At 40.3% G+C, this 15,266-nt stretch overlaps 2 protein-coding genes across 4 annotated transcripts in view; one reads left to right on the top strand and one right to left on the bottom strand.

Moving 5' to 3' along the window:
- Positions 1-7,296, bottom strand: part of arl6ip6 (ADP-ribosylation factor-like 6 interacting protein 6) — a 12,105-nt gene extending 4,809 nt beyond the window's left edge. Inside the window, exon 1 of the mRNA XM_061903690.1 lies at positions 6,973-7,296. Within this exon, the coding sequence (XP_061759674.1) occupies positions 6,973-7,165 (193 nt within the window). The 5' untranslated portion in view covers positions 7,166-7,296. The remainder of the gene's footprint in view (positions 1-6,972) is intronic.
- Positions 1-15,266, top strand: part of slc19a2 (solute carrier family 19 member 2) — a 62,137-nt gene that overhangs the window by 14,310 nt on the left and 32,561 nt on the right. For all 3 annotated transcript variants that reach the window (XR_009807174.1, XR_009807172.1, XR_009807173.1), the window contains exon 7: positions 10,491-10,557. The gene's annotated coding sequence lies outside the window, so the exon portion shown is untranslated. The remainder of the gene's footprint in view (positions 1-10,490; positions 10,558-15,266) is intronic.

The raw sequence follows: 15,266 nt of genomic DNA on the forward strand, positions 1-15,266 counted from the left end.
TGGTATCAGTGCCTACGGATGGGGGTCCTGCTATGATCGGCCGACACACAGGATTCGTTGCTCACTGTAAAGCTGACCCAGAGTTCCCAAACTTTCTGCAGTACCACTGCATCATACACCAGCAGGCCTTATGTGAAAAAGTGATCTGCTTTGAGCACGTAATGACTGCCGTCGTGAAGATCATAAACAGCATCCGCTCCAGAGCTTAACAGCACAGAACATTCAAGGTATTTTTGGAGGAGCTGTCAGCTGAATATGGTGACCTGCTACTACACACAGAAATCCGATGGCTCAGCAGGGGACAAATATAGCAACGTTTTTTTGTCACTTTCGGATGAAATCAAAGAGTTCATGCAGTCCAGAGGTGAGGACACCGTGCTGCTGGAGGACACTGAGTGGATACTTGACCTTGCTTTTTTATAATAATAATACTAATAATAATAATGGATTAGATTTATATCGCGCTTTTCTATTGTTAGATACTCAAAGCGCTCACATTGAAGTGGGAACCCATCATTCATTCACACCTGGTGGTGGTAAGCTACATCAGTAGCCACAGCTGCCCTGGGGTAGACTGACGGAAGCGTGGCTGCCAGTTTGCGCCTACGTCCCCACCGACCACCACCAATCATTCATTCATCATTCATTCACCAGTGTGAGCGGCACCGGGGGGAAAGGGTGAAGTGTCCTGCCCAAGGACACAACGGCAGCGATTTTTTGGATGTCAATAGCTGGGAAGCGAACCTGCAACCCTCAGGTTTCTGGCACGGCCGCTCTACCCACTACGCCATGCCGCCCTAATTTTAACGGACATTACTAGAAAACTGAACAGTCTGAACTTTGAGCTGTCGCCGATATGATGAAGCTTTTCTCTGTACATTTACAGAGAAAAAAAGTGTTGCACTTTCCCTCTGTGCAGATGGTCCTGAGGGACAATGCTTCTGCATCTGAGGCATTTGACAAAGTTGCAGAAAAGTACTCTCAGGTCATAAACAGAGTTTGAGATTAGATTTTGTGACCTGGATCAGCTTGAGCCATGTGTGTCCATTTCTAATCCTTTCATGAATGTGGACATATCGTGCATTGCTGAGCAGTTAAGTGCAACATTAAGTCTGGATGCTGAACCGGTGGAGATTGAAATTGTAACACTGCAAAATGACCTCCACCTCAAAGCCCACCAGGTTGCACCAAACTTTTGGTGCCTTGTTGACACAGAAATGTACAGTGGTGTACGCGCAGCAGCTATGAACGTTGCAAGCCTGTTTGGTTCAACTTATCTTTATGAATCAGCCGTTTCTGACATGAACTTCATCAAGAACAAACACAGAACACGCCTCACTGATGCACATCTGCAAGACTTACTCAGAGTTGCAGTGTCAAGTTACACACCAGAGTATAACACACTAGTTAACAGCATGCAATGCCAGGCTTCCCACAAACTGACAAAGAAACAGATAACAGATTTGGTGTCCAGTTCAAAGTGTGACATGTTTTATTTAAAAATTTGAAAGTTGACTTTTGTATTTTACATGAGTTATTATTTGTACAAACATGGTGCAAAGTAATTCATGATATGTTAAAAAATGTTAGTGGATAGCTAGTTAAAAAGGGATATTGTGATTTCACAAGACTGTCTTAGAAGTGATCATTTGAAAATGTTCAATTTGAAAAATGTGCACTTACAGAAAATATAAAAATAAAGTGTTGCATATTGATATGTATCTGTTTCTATATATATTTATTGAGAGAAATCCTCAAGATGATAAAGTGTTTCCACAAAGATAAATACAAATAATTATTAATAATAACATAGAGTTAAAGGTAAATTGAGCGAATTGGCTATTTCTGGCAATTTATTTAAGTGTGTATCAAACTGGTAGCCCTTTGCATTAACCAGTACACAAGAAGTAGCTGTTGGTTTCAAAAAGGTTGGATATATATATATATATATATATATATATATATATATATATATATATATATATATATATATATATATATATATATATATATATAACACACATACATACACACACACAAATGTGTGTATGTATATATATATATATATATATATATATATATATATATATATACATACACACACACGGCGTGACGCAGTGGGAGAGTGGCCGTGCGCAACCCGAGGGTCACTGGTTCAAATCCCACCTAGAACCAACCTTGTCACGTCCGTTGTGTCCTGAGCAAGACACTTCACCCTTGCTCCTGATGGGTGCTGGTTGGCGCCTTGCATGGCAGCTCCCTCCATCAGTGTGTGAATGTGTGTGTGAATGGGTAAATGTGGAAGTAGTGTCAAAGCGCTTTGAGTACCTTGAAGGTAGAAAAGCGCTATACAAGTACAATCCATTTATCATTTATTTATTTATATATATATATATATATATATATATATATATATATATATATATACACACATGTATGTATATGTATACCGAACAAAAGCATCGATAACTTGTTTATAGAAGTTTTCCTTATCTTTCTTCAGTTTTAAAAGTCTTTCTGTCTCGATAGAAATCTTCCTTTATTACCTCCTGCTTCGGTTGAAAGTCCAGTTTAGAAAACCGCTATCTGACCGCTGCTATCAGTTAGCTCGGCTCCTCAAGTGCGGGCGAAGACAGAATTACCCTCGCACAACTCCCCCTCCAGTTCTGCTCTGTGGGTGATCTCTTTATCGCACCGCTGCCACCATGAAGTGTTATTGTATAAATACCGGTAATACACTGGGTATTTAGGACTGGAACATGCTTTATTTCAGCCCAGTTGTTTACATAGCCAGCATAGGAGTGTTACATCCTAAAAGGTCCGTCGTGCACATATCACGTCACTCATTGTCACTTCTTCTGCAGCCGAGTAGTCGCAAGAAGGATCACTAGCGCCCTCTACCACCAGGAGGCCGGAATCATTTAATGATTCATATTTGATACACTCAGCTACGGTATATTAATAATACATAGTAGGGCTGGGCGATGTATCGATATATCGCAGGTTTGTCTCTGTGCGATATAGAAAATGACTATCATAATATTCGATTATATGTTCTCACACCGTTGCTTTAAGCTGCGTGCATTAAATTACTGGCGTGTATCACTCCCTCTCGTCTGTCTTTCTCACAGAGACATAAAATAAGCCCGCCTTCTTACATACGTCACATAATGTCGCGCATGTAGCGACACACGCTCTCGCCAAGAGCTAACGTTAGTATGGCTAACGTTTGCTGAGGCAGATCGAGTTGCATTTAGCTGCGTGCATTACACAACAGGCGTTTCTCACTCCTCGTCTCTCCTTCTCACTGATACGGAAAACAAGCCCGCCCTCTTACATACATCACATACTCTCGCGAGTCTAGCGTCACAGCGTTCGCTGACCAGAGAGGTAGCAGCATGGCTAATGTTAGCTGAGGCAGGTCGTACAAGCGGAGCGGAGCTTGTGGTGTTGTAAGCACAATATCAATGGCGCGCAACCGCATTTGGCAAATTTAATGTCAAATCAAATCAAATGTTTATTGGATTCATCACTATACAGCAGGGGTCACCAACCTTTTTGAAACCAAGAGCTACTTCTTGGGTACTGATTAATGCGAAGGGCTACCAGTTTGATACACACTTAAATAAATTTACCTTTGATAAATAAATCTATATATATATAAAAAATTGAATTTCTGTCTGTCATTCCATCGTACATTTTTTCCCTTGTACGGACGTTTTTTTGTAGACAAATGATGAAAAAGAGGAGAAAACATGAAAAAAATAAATAAATAAATTTTGAAACATAGTTTATCTTCAATTTCGACTATTTAAAAATCAAAATTCAACCGAAAAAAATTAAGAGAAAAACTAGCTAATTCGAATCTTTTTGAAAAAATTAAAAAAAGAATTTATGGAACATCATTAGTAATTGTGGTGAAGAAGGAGCTGAGCCGGAAGGCAAAGCTCTCAATTTACCGGTCGATCTACGTTCCCATCCTCACCTATGGTCATGAGCTTTGGGTCATGACCGAAAGGATAAGATCACGGGTACAAGCGGCCGAAATGAGTTTCCCCCGCCGTGTGGCGGGGCTCTCCCTTAGAGATAGGGTGAGAAGCTCTGCCATCCGGGAGGAGCTCAAAGTAAAGCCGCTGCTCCTTCACATCGAGAGGAGCCAGATGAGGTGGTTCGGGCATCTGGTCAGGATGCCACCCGAACGACTCCCTAGGGAGGTGTTTAGGGCACGTCCAACCGGTAGGAGGCCACAGGGAAGACCCAGGACACGTTGGGAAGACTATGTCTCCCGGCTGGCCTGGGAACGCCTCGGGATCCCCCGGGAAGAGCTGGACGAAGTGGCTGGGGAGAGGGAAGTATGGGCTTCCCTGCTTAGGCTGCTGCCCCCGCGACCCGACCTCGGATAAGCGGAGGAAGATGAATGGATGGATCATTAGTAATTTTTCCTGATTAAGATTAATTTTAGAATTTTGATGACATGTTTTAAATAGGTTAAAATCCACTTTGAAATAAGATTTAAATTTGATTCTACAGATTTTCTAGATTTGCCAGAATAATTTTTTTGAATTTTAATCATAATACGTTTGAAGAAATATTTCACAAATACTCTTCGTCGAAAAAACAGAAGCTAAAATGAAGAATTAAATTAAAATGTATTTATTATTATTTACAATTTAAAAAAAATACTTGAACATTGATTTAAATTGTCAGGAAAGAAGAGGAAGGAATTTAAAAGGTAACAAGGTGTATGTGTTTAAAAATCCTAAAAACCTTTTTAATTGTTGTATTTTTTGTCTAAAATTGTCTTTCTGGAAGTTATAAAAACCAAAGTAAAAAAAGAAATACATTTATTTAAACAAGTGAAGACCAAGTCTTTAAAATATTTTCTTGGATTTTCAAATTCTATTTGAGTTTTGTCTCTTAGAATTAAAAATGTCTAGCAAAGCAAGACCAGCTTGCTAGTAAATAAATACAATTTAAAATATAGAGGCAGCTCACTGGTAAGTGCTGCTATTTGAGCTATTTTTAGAACAGCCCAGCGAGCTACTCATCTGGTCCTTACGGGCTACCTGGTGCCCGCGGGCACAGCGTTGGTGACCCCTGCTATACAGCGTACATCCACGACAGAACTACTGACTAAACTACTACCACAACTTGGTTTACTATTTATAAAATATAATAATGTAGGGTTACCTGGAACTTGAAATAGGCCACCCGGCCTGAATCCACACTTGGTAGTAGTTTAGTCGTGGATGTACACTGTACAGTGATGAATCCAATAAACATTTGATTTGATTTGACATTAAATTTGCAAAATGCGGTTGCGCATTTTGTAAATTGCGCGCCATTTGTATTGTGCTTACAACAGTGTCAATACAAGAGAGAGATGGTGCGAAAATTATCACAAATGGAGAAAGAACAATAAATGCCCAACATAAAGAGCAGGGGGTCCACCATCATCTGGCGGTGGTTTGGCTTCAAGTGGAAAGATATTCAGCAGACAACAGCAATATGCTGTTCAATGTATATACTATGATGATTAACCTGTGTTATGACTGTATTATGCTGATAGTATATATTTGTACCATGAATTGATTAACGTGGACCCCGAAATTGAAAAACTTATTCGGGTGTTACCATTTAGTGGTCAATTGTACAGATCATGTACTGTACTGTGCAATCTACTAACAAAAGTATCAATCAATCAATGCAATGTATGCAGCAGAAGTGTTATCACAAAAAGGTAGCAGCACTACTAATTTGTTCTTGCATTTAAAAAGTCACCCGTGAGAGAATGAAGAGTTTTGGTAAACTGACTTAGTTGTGATTTCCCTCTCTGCATATGTTAATGCAGTATGAAGAAGAATGTTTTAATGTAGACACATAGAATCGTCATACTGCTGTGATTATATGCATCAAGTGTTAATTCAAGGCCAAGGCCAAATATTGTAATATATATCGTATATCGCAATATGGCATAAAAATATTGCGATATTAATAAAAGCCAATATCGCCCAGCCCTAAAACATTAGCTGCTTACTGTTCTTTTTTGCCTACCGGTATTCAATAGCTTGGACCTTAAATCCTACTGAATAGTTCTTAATCTTCTTCTCTTTATGCGATTTCAAATTACCGGTATTGAAATCAGCCTCCTCCATTTTGAAAATGATGACAGGGCAAGTGTCACATGTGACGTCACGGGTTTGACCCGGCGGCAATACTAAGCATGCGCTAATTATTTTGCGAAGCGAGCTTGACCCGGCAGTAATTTAAGGCAGGCACATACTATATGCCCGGCAGCAATTCAAGGAATTACGGTATATAAGTATTTATATATGCATACATATATGTGTGTGTACACACACACACATATATATATATATATATATATATATATATATATACACATATATGCATATACATATATTTACATATATACATATACATATATATATATACATATATATATATACATATACATATATACATATATATATATATATATATATATATATATATATATATATATATATATATATATATATATATATATATATATATACGCACACACACACACACAGGTGGGTTTTGGCGATAAAAAGTAATAGGATTTGAAGGAGAGCTAATCTAAGTTTTTGCTCTTGTTTTTTTGTATTTAGCTCCAACATCTGTATGTAGTAACGGAAAGTTGTCAAATTGTTGTTTATATTTTATTAAAGGCAAAATCATAAATTCATTCAATGGGCTTGATATTGTAAAGTGAACATTTGTGTATGTACACACTTGATGGCATTTAAAAAGAAGTTTAGTATTGCACACACAAGAGTGAGTACTTAGAACTTCCACTAACATACCCATGTATTTGGAAACTTTTTGAGCATTTTACAAATGAAGTCGTTTTACCAAAACGTTAAGTCCTGTCATTTTTCTCCAAAATGTTCAAGTAAAATGTGTAATAAGTGCGTAGACGTTTACCTTGCAGTATTGGGTGCAGGAAGGCACAAAACAGGCCAGCAGCCGCAACAACTGCGGCGGAAACAAGGACTGAAAGCAACACTTCGGGCCACAGTTTGAAGCCAAAAATACTGTGTTTGGCCACAAATCCTCCTTCTCCGACAGTTCCTGTTTGTAATGGAAGCTCCATTTTCTTCTTTCTTATAAACAACATAGTTACATACCGACAATGAAAATAAACATTTCGAGTTGCTTCACTTTGTTGTTTTACAATTTCACCTCGGTTAACGTTTGGAAACAAACTGCTGCTATAACTTCCGTGGTTTCTTCTTCAACGAAGTTTTCACGGCAGATGAAGTAGTCATGATGTCAACAGTGCTGCCATCTTGCGGTGATATGTTGAAGACCTCTCAAGACGAAGACAATTGTCCAGTTCACAAGCCAATTAATCCACATCGTCTTTATCAAGAAACGCAAGCAAAACCAAAAATATCCCTTTAGACTGTACATGTTCTGTGCCCCCTTATTTTGAGTTATTTGTAAAGTTTTATTCACTTCGAAAAAAAATATTGAAATTTTCAAACAAGGGCATAAACAGAAAGTAGAATTCACATTTAAATTCCAATGGATAATGTTGCTTTACAGTACATCCCAACACTATTACTATGAACCCCGTCTGTTCAGTTTCTTAGTGTTCATGGTAGGCTACATATATACAAGTATTTATCCGCACTTAAATTTAGTTATAAAGCCCTAAATCACGAGTGTCTCAAAGGGCTGCAAAAGCCACTACGATATATATATATATATATATATATATATATGGCGACTTGTCCAGGTTGTACACCTCTTTCCGCCCGAATGCAGCCGAGATAGGCTCCAGCAACCTCCGCGACCCCAAAAGGGACAAGCGGTAGAAAATTGATGGGTGGATGGTAGTGTGTGTGTGTGTGTGTGTGTGTGTGTGTGTGTGTGTGTGTGTGTGTGTGTATATATATATACATACATAGAGAGAGAGTTCACCTGCATTTAATTATACCGTATTTCCATGAATTGCCGCCGGGGCGCTAATTATTTAAAACCTCTTCTCACTCCTGCGCTTACCAAAGGCATGCGGTAAAAGTAAGCATGCGCTAATTATTTTAAAACCTCTTCTCAATCTGGCACTTACCAAAGGCATGTAGTAACAATTTGAGTGTGATGTATGCTTGGACCTTATATCCTACTGAATAGCTCTTAATCTTCTTCCCTTTATGCGATTTCAAATTACCGGTATTGAAATCAGCCTGCTCCATTTTTAAAATGATGACAAGGGAAGTGTCACTCGTGACGTCACGAGTTTGACCAGGCGGTAATACTAAGCATGCGCTAATTATTTTGCGAAGCGAGTTTGACCCGGCAGTAATTCAAGGCAGGCGCATACTACATGCCCTGCGGCAATTCAAGGAAATACGGTATACACTGTAGTACACTTGTGCACTATGATCTGCACTTAAACATAATTCAATGTAGTGCATGTGTAGAATATTTGTATTCACCTGTACCTACGATGTAATACAATGTACTACATATTTTCACAATGAGCATCTTTCTGCACTTAAATATTATAGAATGAGTACATATGAACAGTATTAGTATTTAACTGCACTTAAAATATGATACTGTAAGAGCCACACTTTAGTTTTTCCCCTGAAATTGTGTGTGCATGTGATTGGCCACCTAAGCAGAGCCACCTGAGCACTTTCTGGCAGTGGGTCCTATAGTAAGTGCATTCACCTGTGGCCTGGATAATTGTGGTGGGGTGAACGTGGAATACACATTTCTTTATTGATCGCCAACACCCTTGTGATAATTTGAATCATCTGAAGGTCACAAACCTGAAAGACCTGCACTAAAAACGCCACAAGTGCATTTGTTCAGTCTCACACACCTCATCAATCGTCAATACAACTGTGTCTTAGTCTGCCGTAATTTTGTATGGCCTTTTATACACCACAATACAATACATACATGCAGTATTAGTATTAATCTGCACTTAAAATATTATACATTGAACTTTCAGTGTATTTTATTGATAACAATACAAATTGGAGCTAATGAGGAACTTTTCTGAATTAGTGGTAAGAATGTTGGCCTCACTGTCAGGAGATCGAATCCTCAATGGATTTTGCATGTATGAGTTTTCTTCAGGATACTCCTGCTCCCTCCCACATATCAAACACATGGATGTAACTGCAGACCCTATTGCTGTCAATAAGTGTACTAATTTGATAAAATTGATTAAATGTGCCATGCCATTGGCTGGCGAACAGTGCAGGGCGTACGCTGCTTCTCACCAGCCGCGTCGCCAGACAGATTTCACTGGGGCACGTGCCCCAGTATTGATCTGCAGTGCCCCATTAAAAATTTCACCAATAAAAAAGACGCTTCAGAGTTTTAAGTCTACATAACATAGATTACAGCGCACATACTACTTAGTATGGTAATTGATTGCTACTGTATTCACTCCATGTAACAATGAGCACATGGCTAATTAATATGGTAATTTATCCAGGTGTGGAGACTTCAGTTGAGGGAGAGAGAGAGGATGAGAATCACTGGGGTGAGGTTGGACGTTGAGGTTGTAACGTTAGCAAACAACAATTTGTTAATTAACGGTATATTATTTTGATTTTGATTTGACCCAAACTGTAACTCCTAGATGGATATCAGAGTTATTCCCCCGCAGCAGGGAAGAAGCAGCGAGGGATGAGAGATGTAAGTGAGGTCCTAGCTAGTTAGGCAACATATTTGTCTTAAGTTGATGCTAAATTAGCTAACATTATTCCTTGTATCAAGACAAACATATTCATTTGCTGTATGAGCTGTCGGGGGAATTTCCAATGAACATGAAACATAATGTTGGTTATTGTCTGCTGGTTCTGCTCAGGACCTCTGCATCAATGATGATTTGGAGTAAGCATGTGTAAGTAGAGTGCTTCTCAAATGGTTTATCTTCAGGAAGAAAAACATTTTTCCATATCATCAAGCCGTGAGCCAAATTTTTTAAATCATTCCAGTTTATTTCACAGAAAAATAGCACAGTAGACTTGTCTTGTTAATCGGTTTGTCTTTGACTAAAATAATCTTGTTTTGTCACCAGAAAAATGGCTACAGCTAAAGCATCTGTTTTTTTTTCAGAAAAAATAGTAACATTTCTGTATTTGTTACCAGAAAAATGGCTGAAAATATCAGGTTTTGTTGCCCCATTTAGATTTAAAAAAAATATATTTCCATGTCTGTCCTGAGTCCTCCTCAAACTTGTTAGTCGGTTTGCCTTTTGCTAAAATACTCACTAATAGTCACTAGAAAAATGGCTAAAAATATCTCATTTTGTTGCCACAGTTTGATTTTTTTCTCCCTTAACTTTTTTTTTTCATGCACACATCTGACTGCGACTCACTGAAAATGACACAATCCACTTTTATGTCACGACCCACCAGTTGGGAACCACTGGTCAACTGTATAACAGTTACGGTAATATTTCCATGTCTGTCCAGATAAAGTGGAGCAGCAGAGTGCTGGAAGAGGTGAGGGAGAGATGGAAGTTGATGAGCAAGAGCAGAGGTGAGTTGTACATGTTAAATTTCCAGGTGATTACTGCAATAAATATTTCAAATAGATTAATTGCTCTTACTTTTTGCTTTTACCAGTAGCAGTTTAGAAGTCTGGAGTAAAAAGTGCACAAGTAGGTCAAATGCATTAGTTAATTTCAGGTGGTTAATCAAAGATCCATACAACATAATCTGATATGATTTCATAGTTTAAAGCACTATTTATGTATTTTTTATGATAAATAAGTGCTAAAAATGTTTTTGCTTGCACGCTTTGCACGCTCACATGAATTATTTGTGCCCAAGTGTGCCCCAGTACAGTATTAGGTCTAGTGACGCCCCTGCTTCTCACCCAAAGTCAACTGGGTTAGACTTCACACATAACCATAGTGAAGACAAGCAGGACTAACTGCTAGTCCTAGAAGATATGTGTAAACGATATCCTAGAATCAGGATATTAACGAGCCTAATTCCGGTTCAAATAAAATGGAGCAAAACAAGGGAAAAGCTGCAGACACCAGTTCTTCATCTTGCTGGTCTCTTGTGCTGAACTGGATTGTGTCTGACATACCTCTAAAACAGAAGTCTCACTATTCCGGTGCCCGCCTGGTTCTGACAGGTTTAGCATGGGGGTGATGATAGGAGAACTCTTGTTACCCTTGTGTGCATCCTGCAACCGGAGTACAGCTGCTCTCACAGCTTGGAGTTTGTCCTCCATCTCTGCCGATGTCATGGTCTCCTCCTGGTGCTCGGTTGAAGGAATGAGGTGCATCACAAACTGCTCCTTCAATCGTTGAACGTTCAAATGTTGTTCCCTCAGCTTGCAGCTAAGCTCTTGAATGACCTTCTCTGTGACCGCTGCAGTTTCTTTCTCCTTCCTCTGACTTTGGCGAAGCTGCATCCTCAGGTCATCGATGACCTTCCAGTTAGCACACAACTTGTCAGCATTGTGCTTCTCTTGGTTTTCATACATCTTTATCGTTGTCTTCAAAGTGCGAATCCTAACCCACAGCTGAATTTTGCTGTTTTTTGTTTGGTTCCCCTGAAGATATTCCAGGACAGAAAACTGGCTCTTGATTTTACACTTGATGTGGGCTCGTTCTTCAGGGCGACACGACAGGAGGCGAACTTTGTTGGCATTGAGATCTTTGGTGACATTGTTCACGAGCTTGTCAATGTAGCACATGACGTAGCTGTCCAGACTGGAAGCATTTGTATTTTCCATGTTGCTTGTTCCTTCGCCCAAAATACTTCTTGATAGCAGAAGCACATGGTACCACACACACGCACAAAGACTGTTATTTAAACTGTCTTTGTGCATCATAAGGTTTTTGATGACTTCACAAAGGCTTCGGCTTGTCATAGATGAGCAGAGCCTCAAAGCAGATCCGTATTGCACATGCATTGATAGATAAAAATGTACACTCATGTGGTGCTCCACAACTACTTCATGTGCAGTCATTAGGTTTCACACGGCTGTCGCTTCAACGAAGCACTAACAAGCATATTGATTTATTTGCATTGCAGTCATCATCATTGAATGATGGAACATGGAGACATGAACACGCGGAAACTTTTAAATGACAATCACATGTTAGTTTAAACACATTAGCTACTGTCTTGTCTCAGCTTTAGTTGCTTATGAGTGTGTGAGATCCAGCAATATCACGCTTGAATAAAAGTAGTGTACAGCCAAAACAGTGTCTTTGGGGTGTGGTCTATTTGTTGCACATAAATCGAGGGAATGATGTCCACGTAATGGTGATCTATGGCTGCATGATGGTTGTATCAGTCTGACTAATGAAGTCTGATGTATGATAAGAGCACATAACAACCCACACAGCCACCCCGTGACTGTGTGGGTTCCCTCTGGGTACTCGGGCTTCCTCCCACTGCCAAAAACGTGCACCTGGGGATAGGTTGATTGGCAACACTAAATTGGCTCTAGTGCAGGGGTCTCAAACATGCGGCCCGCAGACCAATTGCAGCCAGCGAGTTGTTATTATGTGGCCCGTGCTTCGAAATGACAATTTAATGTTGGTGCGGCCCGCGAGTTTAATATGAACGGCGCTTGACAATGTCATACTTGCCAACGTCCCCAATTTTCCCAGGAGACCCCTGAATTTCAAAGCCCCTGTCATTTTTTTACCAGTTCAACAATATTCAGGGAGTGCCAGTATGGCACTGCCTTTAGCGTCCCCAACATTCTGAATGGACAGCGTGCAATATGGCGTCAAATTAGTGCCAAAAATCCAAGCGCATAAAAATTGTTATCGCACGCTGATTCTCCACTTCGTGCGCGCGTCGCGCCTTTTTGCATGCGCGCAGTGACTATGTGCACGTGCGCCGTCTTCGTTTTGGCCCCTTGGGGGCGGGTATGCATAGACGGCCCCTCCTTTCTGATTGAACGGGCGAAAAAGCTCAGGGCCAATCAGAAGTATAGCAGGGCGGGTCATCGTCAATATGTACCAAGATGATACAGCTCGGGCTTCACGGTGGCAGAAGGGTTAGTGCGTCTGCCTCACAATACGAAGGTCCTGCAGTCCTGGGTTCAAAACCAGGCTCGGGATCTTTCTGTGTGGAGTTTGCATGTTCTCCCTGTGAATGCGCGGGTTCCCTCCGGGTACTCTGGCTTCCTCCCACTTCCAAAGACATGCACCTGGGGATAGGTTGATTGGCAACACTAAATTGGCCCTAGTGTGTGAATGTGAGTGTGAATGTTGTCCGTCTATCTTTGTTATAAATGTCAGAGTATTGTATGTATATGTATATTTAAATAGTACATGTACTATTGACATCAATAAAATGATCGGGACCATGGATGGATGGATAAAATCCCAGAGCATGGGAGTTGGAAGTGACACAGTTGGTACCGCTTCGAATGCTCACAATATTATAATAATATAATATTATGAGTGTGAGAGTGTACTCACAACATTATAATAATATAATGTTGTGAGCATTCGAAGTGATACCAACTGTGTCACCTCCAACTCCCATGCTCTGTGATTCCATCCGTCCATTTTCTACCGCTTTTCCCTTTTGGGATCTCAGCTGCATTCAGGCGGAAGGCGGGGTACACCCTGGACAAGTCACCACCTCATCACAGGGCCAACACAGATAGACAGACAACATTCACATTCACACACTAGGGCAGGGGTCTCAAACTCAATTTACCTGGGGTCCACTGGATGCAGAAACTGGGTGAGGTTGGGCCGCGAGAAAAGATTTCTTAAAAAATCTAACATGCACTTTTTAATGAATTCCCCTTCTATGAATGGCTTTCCCGCCCTAGCAACATACTTGCCAACCCTCACGATTTTTCCGGGAGACTCCTGAATTTCAGTGCACCTCCCGACAATCTACCGGTGCAACCATTCTCCCAAATTTGTCCCAATTTTCACCCGGCCGACATTATTAAGGGCTGCCGTGACTGCACTGCCTTTAGCGTCCTCTACAAAAGTGGTTCTCAACCTTTTTTCAGTGATGTACCCCCTGTGAACATTTTTTCAATTCAAGTACTCCCTAATCAGAGCAAAGCATTTTGGTTGGAAAAAAAGAGATAAAGAAGTAAAATACAGCACTATGTCATCAGTTTCTGATTTATTAAATTTTATAACAGTGCAAAATATTGCTCATTTGTAGTGGTCTTTCTTGAACTATTTGGAAAAAAAGATATACAAATAACTAAAAACTTGTTGAAAAATAAACAAGTGATTCAATTATAAATAAAGATTTCTACACATAGAAATAATCATCAACTTAAAGTGCCCTCTTTGGGGATTGTGATAGAGATCCATCTGGATTCAAGAACTTAAAGGCTTACTGAAATGAGATTTTCTTATTTAAACAGGAATAGCAGATCCATTCTATGTGTCATACTTGATCATTTCGTGATATTGCCATATTTTTGCTGAAAGGATTTAGTAGAGAGGGGCTTCACGGTGGCAGAGGGGTTAGTGCGTCTGCCTCACAATACGAAGTTCCTGCAGTCCTGGGTTCAAATCCAGGCTCGGGATCTTTCTGTGTGGAGTTTGCATGTTCTCCCCGTGAATGCGTGGGTTCCCTCCGGGTACTCCGGCTTCCTCCCACTTCCAAAGACATGCACCTGGGGATAGGTTGATTGGCAACACTAAATTGGCCCTAGTGTGTGAATGTGAGTGTGAATGTTGTCTGTCTATCTGTGTTGGCCCTGCGATGAGGTGGCGACTTGTCCAGGGTGTACCCTGCCTTCCGCTCGATTGTAGCTGAGATAGGCGCCAGCGCCCCCCGCGACCCCAAAAGGGAATAAGCGGTAGAAAATGGATGGATGGATTTAGTAGAGAACATCGACGATAAAGTTCGCAACTTTTGGTCCCTAATAAAAAAGCCTTGCCCTTACCGGAAGTAGCAGATGTGACGTCACCGGTGTGAGGGCTCCTCACATCCTCACATTGTTTATAATCATATCCTCAGGCTGCAAGAGCTATTCGGACCGAGAAAGCAACAATCTCCCCTTTAATTTGAGCAAGGATGAAAGATTTGTGAATAAGGAAAGTTAGAGTGTAGCACAAAAAAAAAAAAAAAAGAAAATGCGGCGGCTCCGGGCGGCAGCAGTGTGAGCGTTTCAGATGTAATTAGACACATTTTCTAGGATAATTCTGGAAGATCCCTTATCTGCTTATTGTTTTAATAGTGTTTTAGTGAGATTGTAAAGTCATACGTCAAAGTCGGATGGCTGCG

Source organism: Nerophis ophidion, linkage group LG06, assembly GCF_033978795.1.
Source record: "Nerophis ophidion isolate RoL-2023_Sa linkage group LG06, RoL_Noph_v1.0, whole genome shotgun sequence".
In the NCBI taxonomy this organism is placed as follows: Eukaryota; Metazoa; Chordata; class Actinopteri; order Syngnathiformes; family Syngnathidae; genus Nerophis; species Nerophis ophidion.